Genomic DNA, 19178 nt, shown 5'->3' with positions numbered 1-19178 from the left:
TCCGTGGCTCCTCAGCAACTGGGTAAAGAACACCAAGTTCAGCTTGGAGCTCCAAAGTTCACGCAGCTCATCGCCTTCCTTGCTCCAACCCTCTGCTTCCAGAGGAATCTTAGATACAGACACAGCCAGGTTATAGCCACATAATTACCAAATCCATTTTTGCAAGAGTAAATGCTGCTTTGCTTGCCACAGGGCTGTCAAATAATTACTCAGTGTCAAGATGGGAGAAGTAGGATGGAGAGGAATACAGGGATGGAGATTGGGTCCAGAATGGAAACATCTCCCATTTCTCCAAACCCTGCATATTGGGAGTTTCCTTGGAATAAGCTCTGCGCCTGCATTCTACAAGGCTGCCACTGACGCCAGGTGTCATATTTCATGGAACAGAAGAAACTACATCAAGCCCAAAGTATTGGTTGAACTGCTTAGAAATTTCACACGACAGCTACTCAACATGTGGTCTACACGTCTTTTGATGATGTTTTTTCTAAAATGAAATGATGCCTGTGGGCACAGTTCCCAAGTTTTGAGCTTAGAACTAAGCAACTTTAATGGCAAGGACTATAGTTCAGGTTACTTCCCTTCCCTCTCTCTCCTCGCTTTAAAAAATTAATAGCTCATGGTAGCTTTGACTGTTTTCAGGTGCCGTGCACACCCTCTTCTGGTCAGTTAGGAGAAGAACGGATCATTTCTGGGAAAAGAACTACAAGTGATAACAAGCACTAGTTAAGAAAAAAAATATCTGATACAACAGATGAGGCATCTCCTTTCTCTTTGTAATCACCAAAAAGTAACTAATTTTCATTAGGAAAATTAGTATTTAAATATTTTCTAACATGAGTCCACTCTTTTCAGATTCCCCATATTTCATTGTGAATAGTGACATGAGATTGCTGTAGGGAGTGATCAGGCGAGGCCCAATAAATCCACTCTAAAGCCATCAAATCAGCCCTCATGTTTCACATTTCAGACACCTGAAGGTGGACACACTTGGTTTGCACAGCCTGAGCACTCTGTGCTAAGACAAAACAAAGTATAGTAATTCCGAGCATGGTCTTTGGAAAGGCACTGAGTTTGAATCCCAGTTCTGCTACTTACCAGTTGTGGGATCTTGGGCAAGTCACTTAATACCTCCCTCTTTCATCACCTGAAAAATGACAAACAGTGGCTGGGCTCAGTGGCTCAGCCTGTAATCCCAGCACTTTGGGAGGCCGAGGAGAGTGGATTGCCTGAGCCTGCGGGTTCCAGACCCACGTGGCCAACTTGGCGAGACCTCATCTCTACAATAAATCAAAAATCAGCTGGGCATGGTAGCGCGCGCCTGTAATTCTGGCTACTTGGAAGGCTGAGGCGGAAGGATCGCCGGAGCCCAGTAGGTCGAGGCTGCAGTGGCCGGGAGCATGCCACTGTACTCCAGTATGGGCTACAGAGTGAGACTCCAACTCAAAAAAAAAAAAAAAAAAAGGAAAAATGACAAACAGTAACAGAATCTGAGGATTAAATGAAATGGCTTAGACAAGTGCCTGGCACAAAGGAAGGGGTATGCAGAGAAAATGGAACCCATAGCAGTCTTCTAACACCAGGATGGGCTCTGGTTAGATGCTGGGGTCCATGCCACAGATGACTCCAGCCATTCCAGATGAAGATTTTTGTTAATAACTCCTTCCTGAAGATTTTACAATCTCTTTGGCAAACCCAAGTAAGCACTGAGTAATGGTAAGTAATAGCTGGATTTTTTTCTCTATCTTATATGTTGGGCAAGGCATGAATTCCTTAGGTATTTATTCTGAAATGACAACCTTAATTTCAGTAATTATTTTATTAGTACAGAAGAATCCCCACTAGTATTTACATAGTGCAAAAAAGCTGTTATTACCCCCCAAATGTGATATAACAATTATCCTTCATACAGCAGAACGAGATGAAAATCCCTTCATGTTATAACACACTAATTTTGCTAGTTTTTATTACAGCATTACAATTGACATTAAATTATAAATTCATGTGGTATACCTAGAAATTAAATTACAAAATAATACAAATACTTTTAAGGTGTGATATACCAACAAAGTTTAACTTTTCATCATTAATTAGAATTCAGATTTCAGATTAGACAAACAGTTTAGTTTATTCCATGATAAATATAAAGGCTAGAGGGAAGAAGATGTCTGTAAATGATTTCACAAGAAATTTTTTAAATCAAAAAACGATAATCAAGTTTTTAAATGGATTAATGTTCTAACCTGTTGGCACAACATACAGAAAAAACTTACATGATAAGGGTTTTTTTTTTTTAAAGCAAACAGCAGCTTTACAAACAGGAATACTTCTTTATACATATATTAAAGTAACAATATGTTAAGATTTAACAGTTTTATGTTAAAGAGTTGAAAATGAATGTAGAGTTCACGACTCATTTGCACATTTCAATTCCCACCCCACCCTCCTCCCCCAGCTTATTAAGAAATCAAACAAGTACATTATTTGGATATTAATTTCTCAATATTTAAACTATGTGAATTCCTTTTGACTAATTCTTTTCCAAATACTGGAAGCATATAAAATACCATCTCTGCAAAAATGACTTCCAGTCAAAGCCTGTAAAAACTTCCCAATGTATAACACACATTATTTTTTCATGTTTAGTCAAAAGAAATATATTACATCATTTACAAACATATTTAAACCCAAAATTAAGCTAATATGAACATTTGTCTTTTGAGAAGTAATCTTCACAGCAAACAAACCTACTGAAGCAGGAATCTAATTTTGGGAGTATAATTCATATTGTAATTAATATACTTATGTACTGAAATAGAAATCTATTATTAATTATTGCCAGTAAAACAACCTTTATACACTAAGAAAAAAATCACTATGGTTTTTATTCCTTATGGTGATGAACCCTTACTCTTACCAATGGATCTCTTTCTAGGTCTCCAAAGAATCAAACATGCCCACTTCAAAATAAAACTATGAATTTTCATAACTCCTCCAAAGCCTGTAATTCAATATACACAAATCCCAAAATTTATTTAAAGGAAACAAGCTATAAAGATATTATTAATACTTATCTAAGTATCCTCTCAACACAGAATTTCCTTTTACTAAATCTTGAGTTGCCCTCTAGAGGTGGCCTGTCTCATATAAAAAAGGCCATGGTCCCTTGCATTTGCTGGCAGAAGAGGTACTGCAACGCAAGAACATTTATCGAACATATAAATGGACACTTCTGAAGTCTACAGCAAAATTAAAAGTTACTGGTGTTTTGAGGATTTCCTCAACTTCTCTTTTGATACAAATGTCAAAAATCTAAAATGATGACATGTTCAGAAGAGATACAACACATAAGAAACCTGTGAAAAGCCATTACCTCAAGGTCAAGAGTTATCTGAATCACTGACATCAAGAAAGAAAATTTACACCATAAAAAGTAGGAAAGGTTTTAAAATTCACTTTTAAAGATTGTCAGTAGTTCAAAACCTCTATCATTTCTTTAAACCAACAAACACTTCCAAACATATAGAGACAGTAAGATCTGCCATGTATAAATCCAAAATTACTATTTCAGAGGCTTCATTCCTTACATGCTGTGTTCCTTTAAGTACTAGATAATAAGTGCCTAGGAAGCCTATACTGAAGAACAGTTTAGACAGGACAGTATAATAAATAATGTCCCCTTTTAACACAATAATAAAGGTGATAGATGAACATTTTCTACACAGCAGTGCTCCTAAACTTTCACAATTCACAAATACTACATCATCAACCAAGAATCTAGTCGCTCCAGCAATTAAATGCCAGCATTATAAAACATCAAAACCAGCACAGTAATCCCAATGAGTTCAGTAAAGAATCTGCCCAATTCCTCTCTTCTGCCTCTATGAGGCAAAGCCCTGCCCCATATAACCAGGGTAGGGAAAATACCTCTCCTCCCTTCTTTGTTTTCTGCCTGTTAATGGGAGCTTGTAAGTGAAAAGCTGGCACACAATAGTGTGTGTGCGTACACGCGTGTGTTGGCCAGCTGGGTTTGGAGGGGAGTTGGATGGAAGACAGATAAATAGATAACCTGTTATCCTCCCACTATTACATAAACTTGTAAAGGTCACTAAAATCCATGTGGTAACTGACTAGCAAACAAAACATTTAGCTTAGTAAGCTGAATGTCTCCAAAGCAGGTATACACATTTCTAGAGAAGGGTAGAGATAAATAATAGTGAATAGAGAATACCTACATATATCTGTACACTCTAAATCACCTAATAGTTTCAGCACAATTAGAACAACTTTCTCTTTTCTTCTAAAACTTCCTTCTCTAAGCCTTGATTATCAGGATACACATTATAAGTTCCTTTCCCTGACCTTCTGACAGTAACTGTGATCATTGCTATGTGGAAAGTGCTCAAGGCTAGGTGCAAAACACGCATTTTTTTAAAAGGTGAAATGGTTTTGCACTCAGGACAAGTTTGGATACCCAATTAAATCCATACCTTAAATCAAGAGGGTCCCGAACCAGAAGCATGCAAGAACACACACCAGTATAAGACTTTGTTTCTGGATAGTTTACATGTAAGTGCGGCAGTCATACAATCAGTTAGTTATTCACCTGTCAAAATGTGCCTAGCTTTATGTAAATAAGTCTATGTATAAGAGCATTCCTGAGGTAAGTAGGAAGCAAATGTAAGACAGAACCTGGAAAGTTCTATGATGGGTGGCTGTTCACTAGACATCTTAGCTTTCCACAAATGAGACCAGCTAGTTCTAACCTATCATAGTGGCTCCATTGCTACCCTAAGTCTTGGAGGCTCTGTTTCAGCCTGTTCCAACATTAACTGGTTACAATGACCAGTGACTTCTGCAGTATGCATTTAAGGACCAAATAAAAGTTGCATTAATTTTTTAAACATAAAACACTCTGTGTACTTAGTTACCCTAAGCCTTTTATTTAGTTTTCGGGCTATACCCCCAGTTCTTTTTTAAAGAAGCCCAAGCAACTTTTTGGCCCAACAAATTAGAGTGAAGGAGGTGCAGTCTTGAAGCAAACACTGGTAAAAGCTTCTGTCCTTAGAACTTTGATCTTTAGCTTTCAAAAGCAGACACTTTAAATAGGTGTTTTAAACTTACTTTCTTTAAAACCTGGTCTTCTTTTCTGAATCATTATTTCCCATTACAAATTAGTTGAAACAGATCTGAATTTTCCACATAGTTCAAAGAAAGAAACTTAGATGCTAATTAAATGCTAAGCTATAGATCATAACAAAACAAGTAAAAGCTACAAAAATACTTTGTCAGGAATTAAATACATATATTAAATAATAGACAGTGCAAAATGTTGAGATGAAGCATAAAAGGTAATGGCTGCAACCCTTATACAGCTGAAGATAGACAGTTGAAATTTCCTGAGTTATATATTTGGGATGTCTAATTAGAATCAGAGTGCTCTTTGTTGTTTGTCAAGCTGCAGCTGCTGGGCTTCTGCTGCTCAGGACTGGTTTGCTGGTCAGTAGTCCACACCTCGCCCTCCATCCCTGGCTCCAGTGCCTCAGGCACATCTGCTTCCTCTTCTCCACTCTGCTCAACATTGTCTTCCTCAGAACCATTAAGGGTTTTTCCAAGCTGAAGGGTTTCCATAGTTCTCTGGGTTTCTGAGACCCAAGACTCAATTCTACTGTTGAGCTGTACTTCTACAGATATGGGTTCATGAGTATAATCTTCCTCCTCTTCTTCATCTTCATCATCCTCTTCTTCAAGCATGCCAGGTACAAGAGTGCTGGTGGTGCTGGTAATGGAGGAATTCAAAAGATCTCGGCAACTACCATCCAAAGACCCAGTCTCTGTACTCTGCTGTGAGGCCCATTCCAGGTCATCTGGCTTCACTTCATCTTTATCGTTTCCCATGGATTTCCCAGCATTTATAGCTGAGGTGACACTGCCTGCAGCCGCTAATGATGGCTGCTTACCAACAGGGGTTGTGTCAAATGGAAGTTTACTGGGTTTTTCAGAAGTGCTGTGCTTACAGGAAACCTCTCTCTCATTTTCAGATGTTTCCAGTCCATCTGAAGTTTCTACCATGTTTCTCCAATTTGTTTCTACAAATATCAAACAGATTAAAACAAAAAAAAAAGAACACTTTTCAGAATTGTGTAACTCTTAAAAAGCTCTCAAACAAGAGGGAAGAACAATGTACAGAAACATGCTAGATCAGCAACCAATTAGAAAAACCAAAAATTTAGTTTGTTTAGTACTAGTTTAAATGTTATAAAGGGAAAATAAATCTCAAAAGCATATATCCAAGATAAAAGATGGAGACAAAAATAAGTATATTAATGCTCCAGAAAGTAAAAGATCTAACTCCAAAAGGAGCTCAATGATGTTGATATATAAAATCCATATATTCATGAAAATCAATGAATGGTCTAATTTTTGGGAGGCCTAGAGGTGTAATGGGCTCACGGGCCCACAACTCCGAGATGGTAGAGTTAAGATATCCAGCACAAATAGTTCTGATTTCACGTGTTTGTACCATGCTCATTCAACAAGCCATCTATCTTTTGGTCTATAGTGGGATATGTGCTTCCATTTATAAGCAAAACAAAATCTATCCAGGCATTTCTAACATTTGTGAAAGTTTGTTTTATAATATACTTGTAAGTTTGGCTTACAAAATGATTTTGGAGGGCAAAAAAAAGTATTATATAATATAATAGAGCTGGGCTCGGTGGCTCAGCCTGTAATCCCGCGCCTTTGGGAGGCTGAGGTGAGTGGATTGCCTGAGCCCACGGGTTCGAGACCCGCCTGGGCAGCGAGACCTCATCTCTACAGTAAATAAAAAAATTAGCCGGGCGTGGTAGTGTGCGCCTGTAGTTCCAGCTACTTGGAAGGCTGAGGCGGAAGGATCACCGGAGCCCAGCAGGTGAGGCTGCAGTGGCCGGGAGCGGCCACTGCACTCCAGTCTGGGCGACTGAGTGAGACTCCAACTTAAAAAAAAAAAAATATGTATATTTTTAATGATAGGAAATCAGCTGAGAGCAAAAAATGTACCAGGAATCAGTAAAGTATAGCTATCACAACTCTATTTTTATTTTTTGCATTTTTTGTAGAGACGAGATCTCACTATCTTGCTCAGGCTGGCCTTGCACTCCTGTGCTCAAGCAATTCTCCCATCTCGGTCTGTTAGGATTACAGGTGTGAACAACCGCAGTTGGCCTAATTTTTTTAAATAAAAAATTCCTGGCCAGGTGTAGTGGCTCAAGCCTGTAATCCCAGCACTTTGGGAGGCCGAGGCGAGAGGACTGCCTGAACCCAGGGGTTCAAGGCTAGCCTGGGCAACTTGGTGAGATTTCATCTCCAGAATAAATTTAAAAATTAGCCGGATATGGTAGCGTGTGCCTGTAGTTCCAGCTATTTGGAAGGCTGAATCAGAAGGATCGCCTGAGTCCAACAAGTTGAGGCTGCGGCGGCTGTGAGCATGCCACTGTACTCTAGCCTGGGCAACAGATTGACACTCCAACTCAAAAAAAAATCCCATTTTATTGATATTACAGCTACTATTTGCACTTCGAAAAATATAATATTCTTATCAAGTTGTAGCAAAGCTATTCATGTTGATACATGCAATTTGATTATTATCTATGGATTATATATTGATACAGAACATATTTGGGGCATTTCAAGTCAGGACATATGATTTTAGAAAAAAAATTTCTTTCCTGTAGCTAACTTAGTGTTAAACGAGTCCTTCTCATCCTCATTCCTACCTCATGAAGAAAGCATCTATATTTTTGTCCTCAGTTAATGACAATTATCACTTACATAGTCTGAAAACAGCAGAAACCTTATAATAACCCTTGAACCTATCTCTCTCCCTGCTATACCCCTTTATTCCACTGAACTCTTCACTACACTGTGCCACTTCTAGATCAAAAACTACTAAATGTGGTTACTAGTATCTTAGCTCAGGCCTTCTTTTTTCTTGCTGTACATTTGCATGCATTCCTAATTGGTTTTGTGAATTGATAACACCATTATCTAACTGGCTTTCTATCACTCTAGGATAGGATATAAACTCCTTAGCTTGGCATAGCAAAGCCCTTCAAGACCTGGTCCTTATCTGTCATTCTGGTCCTATTTTATTTTGCCCTCCGGCCATAAGCCTTGCAGCTCATGCTCAGTGTCACTCTGAATTCTCACTGCTTTCTGAAGTCACAGCATAAGCAATGCTCTTTCTGTATGAGATGCTTCCTTCTTTACACTTTAGACTCCTACTTGTCTTGATAACCACCCTTCAGTGTCAGTTCCTTTGTGACGTCTTTCCTGATGTTCTAAAGAGAGTTCACTAACCTGAACTCCCACAGTAATTTTTACATGTACAGTTCAAAAGCACTTGTTTTGTTTGCTGTTTCACCCCCTCATCCCACCTCTTTCCCACCCTAGCTCATTTCTGTGTCCCCATGACAGGCATATATAAAGTGCTGAAAAAAATAACCTATTAAATAAAAATTTTCACACATATGTTTATATGAAAAATAAAACTTTAAAAAGGCATAAAAATTTTATAAATTTTAGGTGCACATTTACTCTTCTTTCCAACAACTTTTTCTAGAGAGAAATCTGAGCCTCAGATATTAATCAATTACATCTAAAACCTTTAGGCATAATGGGGAAAAACCATGGCTTCAATATTTGACTATTTTAAATCTGGTGCTTTTGAAAACACCATCGAAATCTTTTTTTTTTGAGTTGGAGTCTCACTCTGTCGCCCAGACTGGAGTACAGTGGCTGCTCCCGGCCACCGCAGCCTTGACCCGCTGGTCTCCGGCGATCCTTCCGCCTCAGCCTTCCAAGTAGCAGAAACTACAGGTGCGCGCTACCATGCCTGGCTAATTTTTTGATTTATTGTAGAGATGAGGTCTTGCCAAGTTGCCCAGGTTGGTCTTGAACCCGTGACCTCAGGCAATCCACTCACTTCACCCTCCCAAGGTGCGGAATTACAGGCTGAGCCACTGAGCCTGGCTGAAACCTTTAAGAGTTTCTTTTCATTCTACTTGTCTTTATATGTACCCATATGAATATTATTTGTCTCTATGTCATCTCCCCAAACCCACAGCATTATGCATTTATCTTACGGTTTGCCTTTGAGATGTGGAATTTCACTAGATAGAGAGAGGACTTATTTACAAAAGTTAGTACTTTATCTTTTTAATTTTTCAGCAAAAGAAACGTCTGCCTCTAAGCTAGCACCACCTATCCATGACCTAAAGGCTCATGACAACTAATTTTCTCTGCTATGGAGTTTCATCAAAAGCATTCCAAACATTTAAGTACAACCACAGACAGGAAAGCCAGAAAAAGGGAGTGTGGAAAGAAAATGAAGACTTGGTTTCTTACATGTTAAATTTTAGGTGTCAAGAAGCTATTTAGTAAGCTCCCAGGTACATTTTTAAAAAGTGAGAAAAGAAGAAAGAAAAAGGGGTCAAATGAAAGGAGGTAGCTATACTATTTAAAAAGGAAAAAAACCAGCAAGAAAGGGAAGCAAATTAGAAATTAGATCAAGAAAGACAATTTAAGAGTTCAAAGTAAAAAAAAAAGAGTTCAAAGTACTATAAAAATAAGGCAACAAAACTACTAAGATATAGATTTCAGTACATAATGGTTTTTACTTTTTTGAGTTGGAGTCTCACTCTGTCACCCAGACCGGAGTGCAGTGGCCGCTCCCAGCTACTGCAGCCTCGACCTGCTGGGCTCTGGCGATCCTTCCGCCTCAGCCTTCCAAGTAGCTGGAACTAAATGCGCGCTACCATGCCCAGCTCATTTTTGATTTATTGTAGAGATGAGGTCTTGCCAAGTTGCCCAGGTGGGTCGTGAACCTGTGGGTTCAGGCAATCCACTCACCTCGGCCTCCCAAAGCGCTGTGATTTACAGGCTGAACCACCAAACCCAGCCCTTAGTACATAATGTTAAACCTTAACCATAAATACTGTTTTTCAGTCTGTATCTCTTTTTAATTATAAACAGATTTAACTCAAAGCAAATGTCACGTCTAGGTTTCACAAGCTTAAACTAAATAGTACTTCATTTAGCTTACTCAGTAAATACAAAATTTTAATAACTGAGCATAACGTATGAGAATAAAAATTCCTAGTATTTGCTTAGTGATAGATCACAAGTAAGGTACATTTTGCTTTTTAAATTCCCTGAGGCTTTTAAGATTTGGAACTGTGATTAAATTCCAGGGTCTCACTAAAAGTCTCAGTCCCAAATATGATCCTAATTTTTAATGGCCATGTTTAATGCAATGTTTAAACCAAAATTTGGATAATCAAGAAGAAAGATATAAAGCCATTTACAAAATGATTTTAATCATTTAAGTTATTTATAGCTTAAGTTGCTTAAAATGGTATTTAACAACTTACCATATTCCTTCTCATTTACTTCAGAGATGGGTTCAGAAATAACACTGCAGAAAGAAATGGCACTTGCTGCAGAAGGATTCCGAGAATGTCCCATGTGGTGTGGTACCTTTTTCACATTCTTTAAGGCTTCTTCAGCCTGCTCTTGTTCCATTGCTGCAACCATATCTTTATATGCTTTTCTGGCTTCCTCCGTGAGTTCTACTAACTTATTAAATAGGCTCTACAAAGAGAGATTTTGATTAGTACTTTTTTTGTTACAGTTTTTATTCCTAATATTAATAATAAACATCTCTACTATCGGTTTCAGGGTCAGATATACTATCAATCAGAACAAAATCCAAATGGCATACAAACCACAGAACTTTATAAAATATAAGTTACGTATATTGCTTAAGTCTCACAAGTCAGAGGAAATTTCTTGATTCTAATATTAGCTACTAAATGCAACACAGTAAAAGCTATTTATCAAGCTCATTGTAAAAGTTTATCAACTCAACAAATGTACTCTCCTTTAGAATCTGACACTAGAGCGTACAAAGACAACTGGAACACCAACTCTTCTCTCAAAGAACCTTCTACGTGGCTGAAGGAGAAGACTGGAGACAGCTATAGCTATAATTCAAGGCATAATACCTTAAATGCCTTGAGAGATACAAAGTTACAGCTTTTAGATGAGACTGCTGGGCATCACTGAGGAATACATGAAGGAAGATGACACCTGATATAGGCCTTGAAAAAGATACAATTTTGAGGGGTAAAGACAGAGCATTCATAACTAAAGATGCAAAACCATGAATAAAGATATAGACATAAAAGTATAAGGCTTATTTGGGAAGCAGTGAAGAATATTGTTAGGGTCAGAAGAGAATGGCTGTATGCAAGGTGACATTCAGCAGAGATGTAGAAGAAGATGGTAGTCTCTACAAAAATTAATAATTTCCTGTAATGTTCACTTGTTGTAAGACCTTGAAGAGTAACAAAGAAAGTTGGTGATGGTGTGGACAGCTAAAGCCTTGAAGATGATGAAAATATGACACAAGAAAGACAAGCCAAAGGCAAATTACAAAAACAGAATATAGAGACTGGAAGTAGAATGTGGAGCTAAACAATCAGAAGTTCCTCCATCAGTGAAACCAAAATTAATATGAATAATTTCAGTAAAATGGTAAGTGTGCATGTTTAATAATATGGCAAAATTCTAGTGATGTTCAAAGAAAATTTAAGTTTCCACAGCGACCAGTAGAACAATCTATACAACAATGACTTTTAATGGTTCCTATGTCATAATTCCTGTTAAATGTCTTGATTCGGTATCAAAACACGTTGTCCACAACATTAAGAATTTTAATTGGTAAACATGAACTGGACATGTGCAATAATTTAATTTTACATATGAAATTACATTTTCAGATAATAGGAAGAAAAGTATAGCACAATTTCTTATTACTTACTAAGACACTGTCATTTAAGTATAAACCTTAAGATGAAAGAAGTTGAGCATGGTGGCTCACGCCTGTGATCCCAGCACTTTGGGAGGCAGAGGAGAGAGGACTGCCTGAGCCTAGGGGTTCAAGATCAGCCTGGGCAACTTGGCAAGATCGTGTCAGTATAATAAAACAAAAAATTAGCTGGGCATGGTGGTGCGTGCCTATAGTTTCAGCTACTTGGAAGGCTGAGGTGGAAGGATCAGCCGAGCCCAGCAGGTCAAGGCTGCGGTGGCCATGAGTGTGACACTGTACCCTAGCTTGGGCAACAGAGTGAGACTCCAACTCAAAAAAAGAAAAAAGAAAAAAAGAAAAACAACATGGCAAAAAGTGCTGTACTGTTGTGGAATAACATATCCACAAATCTCAAGAAGAAAGAATATAAGTAGCATCTTTTATTCAGGCACAATTTAAATTGTTTAAAGTAACAGTTACAAAAAAAGTTGTTGCTAGTTGTGTTGATTTTTGAAGAGGTGTGGGTACTAACTACTAGTACTAGGAGGATCATAAATATATTCAAGATTTATTTATTTTCAAAAAGGAAAGAGGACAGACTCTGTTAAAAATAGCCCCTGTGTTTCACGTAACAGATTTGACATATATTTGAACACAGTGTTTAACAAACTGTGCATTTAAGTGAAACCAGTCAAAAGAAAATCACCATATAAATATGTGATCTTGAGTTTATCATTGGTTTTATAACATAAATAAGATAAACTGCTAGAAATAAAGGACTATAAGAGAAGAGAAGAAAAAACTCAAAGAGAGAAACTAGGATCAGGGAATAAAGCCTTGAATGTGAGTGTAAGGACAGGAAGCTTAATTCAAAGGCCAGTTTTATCAGATGGTGAAAATAATGTAGGTGTCCTACTTATTGTGAATGGATACACTTGATAATATACCAATAACTTTTAAAATTTCATTTTTAGAGTATATTTTGGTTTAAATAATTTACCTACTGCAAACAGGAGAGAGTAAGTAAAAAAATGTACAAATAAAACTGGTAAGCATTTTATAAAATTATACAAATGATTTTTAAATCCCCCGAGGCTTTGGAACTGTGATTAAATTCCAGGGTCTCACTAAAAGTCTTAGTCCCAAATATAAGTCAATAAGATGCCAATGCTAATGTCAACTGAAAACAAACGATCGGGCGGGCTCGGTGGCTCAGCCTGTAATCCCAGCGCTTTGGGAGGCCGAGGTGAGTGGACTGCCTGAGCCCGCGGGTTTGATGCCTGGGCAACTTGGCGAGACCTCATCTCTACAGTAAATTAAAAAAAATTAGCCAGGTATGGTAGTGTGCGTAGTTCCAGCTACTTGGAAGGCTGAGGCGGAAGGATCACCCGAGCCCAGCAGGTCGAGGCTGCAGTAGCCGGAAGCGGCCACTGCACTCGTCTGGGTGACAGAGTGAGACTCCAACTCAAAAAAACAAAAACAAAAATAACAGAAAAAAAGAAAACAAGCATCGCCGGACTCGGTGGCTCAGCCTGTAATCCCACATCTTGGGAGGCCGAGATGAGTGAATTGCCTGAGCCCACGGGTTCGTGACCCACCTGGGTAACTTGGTAAGACCTCATCTCTACAATAAACAAAAAAAAATTAGTCGGGTGTGGTAGCACATGCCTGTAGTTCCATCGACTTGGAGGCTGAGGCGGAAGGATCGGCGGAGCCCAGCAGGTCGAGGCTACAGTGGCCGGGAGCATGTCACTGCACTCCAGTCTGGGCGACAGAGTGAGACTCCAACTCAAAAAAAAAAAGAAAAAAAGAAAGCAAACATGTCCACTCTTTCTTACCTTGATCCCATTAACAGTACACAAAATAGAAGTACACATTTATTAGGTATCTTTATGTTTGATCTTTCCTCTCCACGGAGGTATTTATCATCAAAATTCTCACATACAGTTTAACATAATAGGCAGATTACATGTATTACACCATTCATTTAGCAATAATTTATCACCTACTTATGCTCAAGTAATGTGCAAGGTGTCACAAAGACAAGGGGCCTGTGGCCAAGAACTACAGAGTTAAAAGAAAAAAAGCATACATAAAATACAGGCAAGGCAGTGTGCTATGCTATAACCATGAAAAGCATGGGCTATTGTTGGGGCACAGATATTAGTTATATGCTCTTAGAGAGTAGGTGGGTAGACAGGTAATTTCATGGGTAGTGGGAGAAACTGAATGGATTGGAGAATGGAAAATAATGCAAATGTGGTGACTGGACAGGAAGGGACAGACACAAATACGTAAAAATAGTATAGTCGAAAAGAAAAGAAATTATCAGTCAATGATACCACAAAGTCCTTTAGAATCAACTTCATAAAAACCTCTTAAAATGCCATTGTTGATGAGCACTACTCTAAATTAGTAATCCTTATATTATCAGCATCTTTGCAAAGATGCTGATATGACAAAGCTTTGTGTTAGCAGACTGTCAGACTGAGAATGATGTATGGATACAAAACAATTGTAACAAATGGTCATTTTCTAAAAGAAAAATATACCCATCAAGGAAATTACTTTGTATTATATAATATAGCATATCCTTAACCAGCAGTAAAATAAATTATCAAATACTTTATAGTTGAGCCTAGAAGAAAAAAACACTGGCAGAAATAGGAGCTAAAACCTTTTCAAAATGCTGTAGGGTTAATCTATGTAAACGTTTTCACTGCTAAAAAAGGAAATGTAACACGCAAAAATTTTCCACTGGCTCTTTGAGAGTTGTCAACTCACTCCTTCAAATGCTTAAAACATAACATCAGCATGTGTCAACAGAAAATGTGCTATTTGGGAGATATGCTGGGGAGTCAGAGAGTGTGTCTTCTAAATTCTTACCTCAGCACCAAAGTAGTTGAAGATGCCCACTACACTAACAGGAACCAGCTTGTTCACACAGCGTCCTAGAGCTTTTCTACCAAGGGCAAACACAAAAGGAATTTCTTGTTCCCGTGCCATGGCTATAACATTATAGAGAGCCTCATCTAGGCCACCTGGGAAAATCAACACATGTAGAGGTTTTAATTTAGTTATTTTCTAAATGAAGCTAACTGAACACCCAGTAACTAAAGCATAAAACATGACAGCAAAGGATTCTATCAATGCTTATAGCACTTATGTTGCTATAACCATTATCCTATTTGAATCTGTACTACATATGGATATATTTGTATTTTATATGTATTTTCTATCTCTTCAATTAAATTCCAAATTCTCTTAAACCCAGTATTTTTGTCTCTCCACAGGGATCAGCATAAACGGAATCAAGTTTCAATTCAGCATTTAATTATGCAGCAATTAATTAAAATCGTTAATAGAGGCTGACTCCTTTTTTCAATCTTTTGGCTCAAGTAGTGACCTATAACAATGCAACAAGACAGATGATACATTCCTGGTTTTATTGGTATTCCTCTCCTATGCATATGACTACTACTACTACTTGATGCATCTATCTACTCCAATCACCTAAGGTTGTCCATCAAAAAGGTCAGTCAAATAAGGATGTAAGATATAGGTCAAATTACTTGTGTGCCAGCTTACTCCAAAACCTATGGTTATGGAGGATGAACTCAATAATTAATAACTGCTGGTTTCTAAAAAACAAATCTCAATGATAAAGTAGAGACCTTTATCTTTTCTCTAATTCTTTTTAAAGAAGAAGGAAATCAAAGAAAGGTAAAGTAAAAATTTAAAAAGCAGAATATATTTGCAGCTATAGAGAGATGCACTCTGACTAGTGCCCCCTCTGATGGCATCAGAAGGGACACTGGGTGGGCTCAAGTGAAATACTTCACTAGTGTTCACACATGAGGATTTTCTACACAATCCGATCTCAATTATACACTTAATTTTAAGTACTGATATATTTCGTTTTCTTTTCTCATGCTCAATATTTTGTTGGTTTACACCTAAACTCTACTGAGAAAGATATACGGCTTCCACTTTATATCTACTGTATATCCTACAATTATACTATATAGTTAACAAAACAATTGAAAGGCAAAAAATGTATACCTTTTGACTGGATTTTTTCACAGTTTGGAGAAATTATAACACACTTGATCTTGTTTAACTTCATATGTTTGGTAACTTCTCTTAGACCCATAACCAGTCGTCTCCTTGCTTTTGCTCTTATAGGATCCTTTTGGTAGATGCGTTCCTGGAAACTGACAAGCTCTTGGAGAAGAAGAGTCACACATTCATCAATCTCTTTACAAAGAACCTGATTACAATACCTGTAAAAGAAACAAAAAATAGGTAACTCCATCCTAACTTATTTTTCTGTAGTTTTAAAACTGCATAAAAATATATCTTTTAAGAGAAAATGCATCCAGTAAGAAGTTTTCATGAAAAGTCTTTAAGAACTTCTTAAATCTCTCAGAGCAATATAGACTGTCTTTGCTTCTGAATTTCAACAGACTAGCTTCTATGTAAAGGTAAGTTAATCTCAGGGAAGCACTATCTGAACTCCCAATTACTAGATTCTCGAGGATATGAATCAAATGTAAGCCTGCTATTGGACAAAAACAGATATGACTTTGGTAAGGATATATAAAGCTATTTCATTTCAATGACTATTAAAGATGATCCCAGTAGGACCCAGTAGGAAAGAAATATAATTCTAACTGAATGTCCTAATACCAACAATTCATCCTCTGAGCTTATATAAGCTTCTGGGCATTTGCTTTCTCAACCATAAAAATAAAGAGTTAGGTGAGATGGCCTCAATAGTTCCTACAGCTCTGAAAGCCTATGGTTTGGAGGATGAACTCGATAATTAAGCTGAAGCCAAAACTGAAGAGGCCTGCAGATGAAAGTCATATACCTTTATAGCAGCCAAAGCAACTGACTGAGGCTCTCTGTGAAAGTACATACGGCCATAAAGTGAAAAACAGAAAGGAATTAAATGTGAGGCCACCATAGTACTTCATTTCTGGGATAAAGAAGTCATATAAGCATATGTCTCCTTACATCTTCTTTCCACTTTTTCTAATTCTTATTCCTCTTGTCTATCATAAGGAGGTACTTAACCATGGGGAACTGGTATAATTTCTAATCTAGGAATAACCAGGTAAGGAGATTTCTACTTCTCAATTATGTACTGTAAAAATCTATGCCTATCTTATAGAACAAAAAATATTTTGGGAGGGAATTTTTTGGGCATGTTTATGCTTAAATTACATAATTTTAAAATACTTGTTTAAATTACAAGTATGATACTACTTCACAAGGGAAGCTGTAACTGTGAACAGATTGAGGAAAGCTTAACTGACATGGTTAAAGTATGCAGAATTAAAGAATGCAATCAAAGAATAGAACACACAAAAATGCAATTTTCTTCACTCTTTCCTTTTTTCCTTCAAGCTGTTTATTTCATACGTAAGTAACATTTTATTCCCCAAGTTTTTCATTTTTCCACATCTGTTATTTGACATTTAATTAACTTCCCAAATCTAGGCAAGAAGTATTTGCTCAAAAACAATGGTAAAAGGAAAAGGAACAAAACAAATCAATGTGGTTTGGACTCACACAGATTATACTTTCATCCTGGGATTATTTCATAATGCTAAAATCCTAAAATCCTTCACCGCAGTAACTGTTGAGTTATTCACAGTCAGGGCATAATATTTTGTGATTCCTATATCTCAATTCTAAAACTTAGCAATATTTATGTAATCGGTTCATTTCATGTAACAGGATCTTAGAAACCTGTTATTAATTGGTTAGAGTGTTTTTTTTTAAAGAGCCAATAATATAAACAAAAAAGCAAAAGCATTTGGAGGGAGGAGAATTCATAATTAAGAGACCAGATTTCGGGGACAGAAACACTATCTAACATAAAAAGAATATATCTACTGTCATGAACACTAACAGCTGACCAAAAGCAATCCTTATGATAAAACCAGCTGTTAAACAAAATCTGAAAGAACCTAGAGATCATGGATGTTTTGACTACTCAACTCATGGAGTAACAATGACAATACTAAATTAAGAACTACAATTAAGATCCTTAAACTATATTCAACCTTAATAATGAGCATAAAACTTACTCTCTAAATCTTTTGCTGTGGATTTTGGTTATTGCTGAAGATGCCATTGGACTGCCTATTCCAGAACTAGCAGGAGAGCCTTGTGACACAGGTGTCATACAGTATGGAGAGTTCTGACTTGCTGGAGAGAGTGAAGTATCACTGGGCATGCTCAGTCCAGTATCTGTGAAGATGTGGGATGATAATTTAGAAACTTCAAACGCTGCAAAGCTCTACATTAATTAACACAATTTAGAATGGCCGTTGTCTTCTGGGTCATTTCCAAATTCTCCAGAAGTTAACCAGTTGGTATTTTTTTATATTACAAAAAAACACTCATATACTACAAACATGAAGTCTTCCTATTATCTGTTAGAATACACTCTCAGTCAGGTGCAACAGTGTGCACCTGTAGTTCCAGATACTTGGGAGGTAGAGGCGGGAGGATCTGTAGTCCCAGATAACTGGGAGGCAGAGGCAGGAAGATCACTTGACCAGGAGTACCAGACCAGCCTAGGCAACACAGCAAAACCCCATTCCTTAAATACAAATACACACACACACACTCTCACACTCTTAAAAATCAAGCATAGCCTAAAAGTCTCCACAGAGGAGATGATAAGGTCAAGAAATCTAAAATATGTATTCCTAGAGGATTTAAATGAAAGATCAAAGATCTGTACCGCTTTCCAGATCATATTACCCATCTCCTTCATTTCTACTTTTTTACATACTTCTTAGGAAATTTTTTTACCTGTCTGAAAATTCTCATTGTTGCTGGCAATGACAAATCCTACTTCGCTCACTCTCTCCATACCATTTCTGACTCTCCAGGCACCACCCCAGTTTCTTCTTATTTGGTCTCTGCTTCTATGTTCAGGGAGCCATATCTTTAGATGCTGTCTCTTGACTTTCCTGTCTCTTTCATTCAGCTACTGCTTCTTTCCTAAACAGCTAAACTCAGGAAATGAGTTCCTATTTGTGTAATTCTTTTAAAAAACACCCAGACCACTAATTAGCAAAGTTGCATTATCTTCTTATCTCTCTACTGGACTGAGTCTTTGACAGTAGGACCTGTCCACTATATATCTTTATTACATTACCAGACCTTTCCACTCCCACTATAGTTACTAAAATACACATGGTAGGTGCTCAATAAACATTTGCTGAATGAATGGATGGATGGATAAACCTAAATACAAGAGAAATCATATTAAACTGAGGATAGAGGGGAATCCTAACCAAATGTA

At 37.4% G+C, this 19178-nt stretch overlaps 1 protein-coding gene across 1 annotated transcript in view; it reads right to left on the bottom strand.

Moving 5' to 3' along the window:
- Window positions 1–1803: 1803 nt before the first annotated feature.
- Window positions 1804–19178, bottom strand: part of SECISBP2L (SECIS binding protein 2 like) — a 55754-nt gene continuing 38379 nt past the window's right edge. Inside the window, exons 14-18 of the mRNA XM_008069897.1 lie at window positions 17950–18112; window positions 15914–16134; window positions 14738–14892; window positions 10413–10632; window positions 1804–6089 (exon numbers count right to left, since the gene is read on the bottom strand). Coding sequence (XP_008068088.1) covers window positions 5422–6089; window positions 10413–10632; window positions 14738–14892; window positions 15914–16134; window positions 17950–18112 — 1427 coding nt within the window. The 3' untranslated portion in view covers window positions 1804–5421. The remainder of the gene's footprint in view (window positions 6090–10412; window positions 10633–14737; window positions 14893–15913; window positions 16135–17949; window positions 18113–19178) is intronic.

This window comes from Carlito syrichta, unplaced genomic scaffold (assembly GCF_000164805.1).
Source record: "Carlito syrichta isolate Samal-C Ts95f unplaced genomic scaffold, Tarsius_syrichta-2.0.1 Scaffold312386, whole genome shotgun sequence".
Taxonomy (NCBI): domain Eukaryota; kingdom Metazoa; phylum Chordata; class Mammalia; order Primates; family Tarsiidae; genus Carlito; species Carlito syrichta.
The sequence above is the reverse complement of the archived record's forward strand: the minus strand, read 5'-3'. Positions and strand labels throughout refer to the sequence as shown.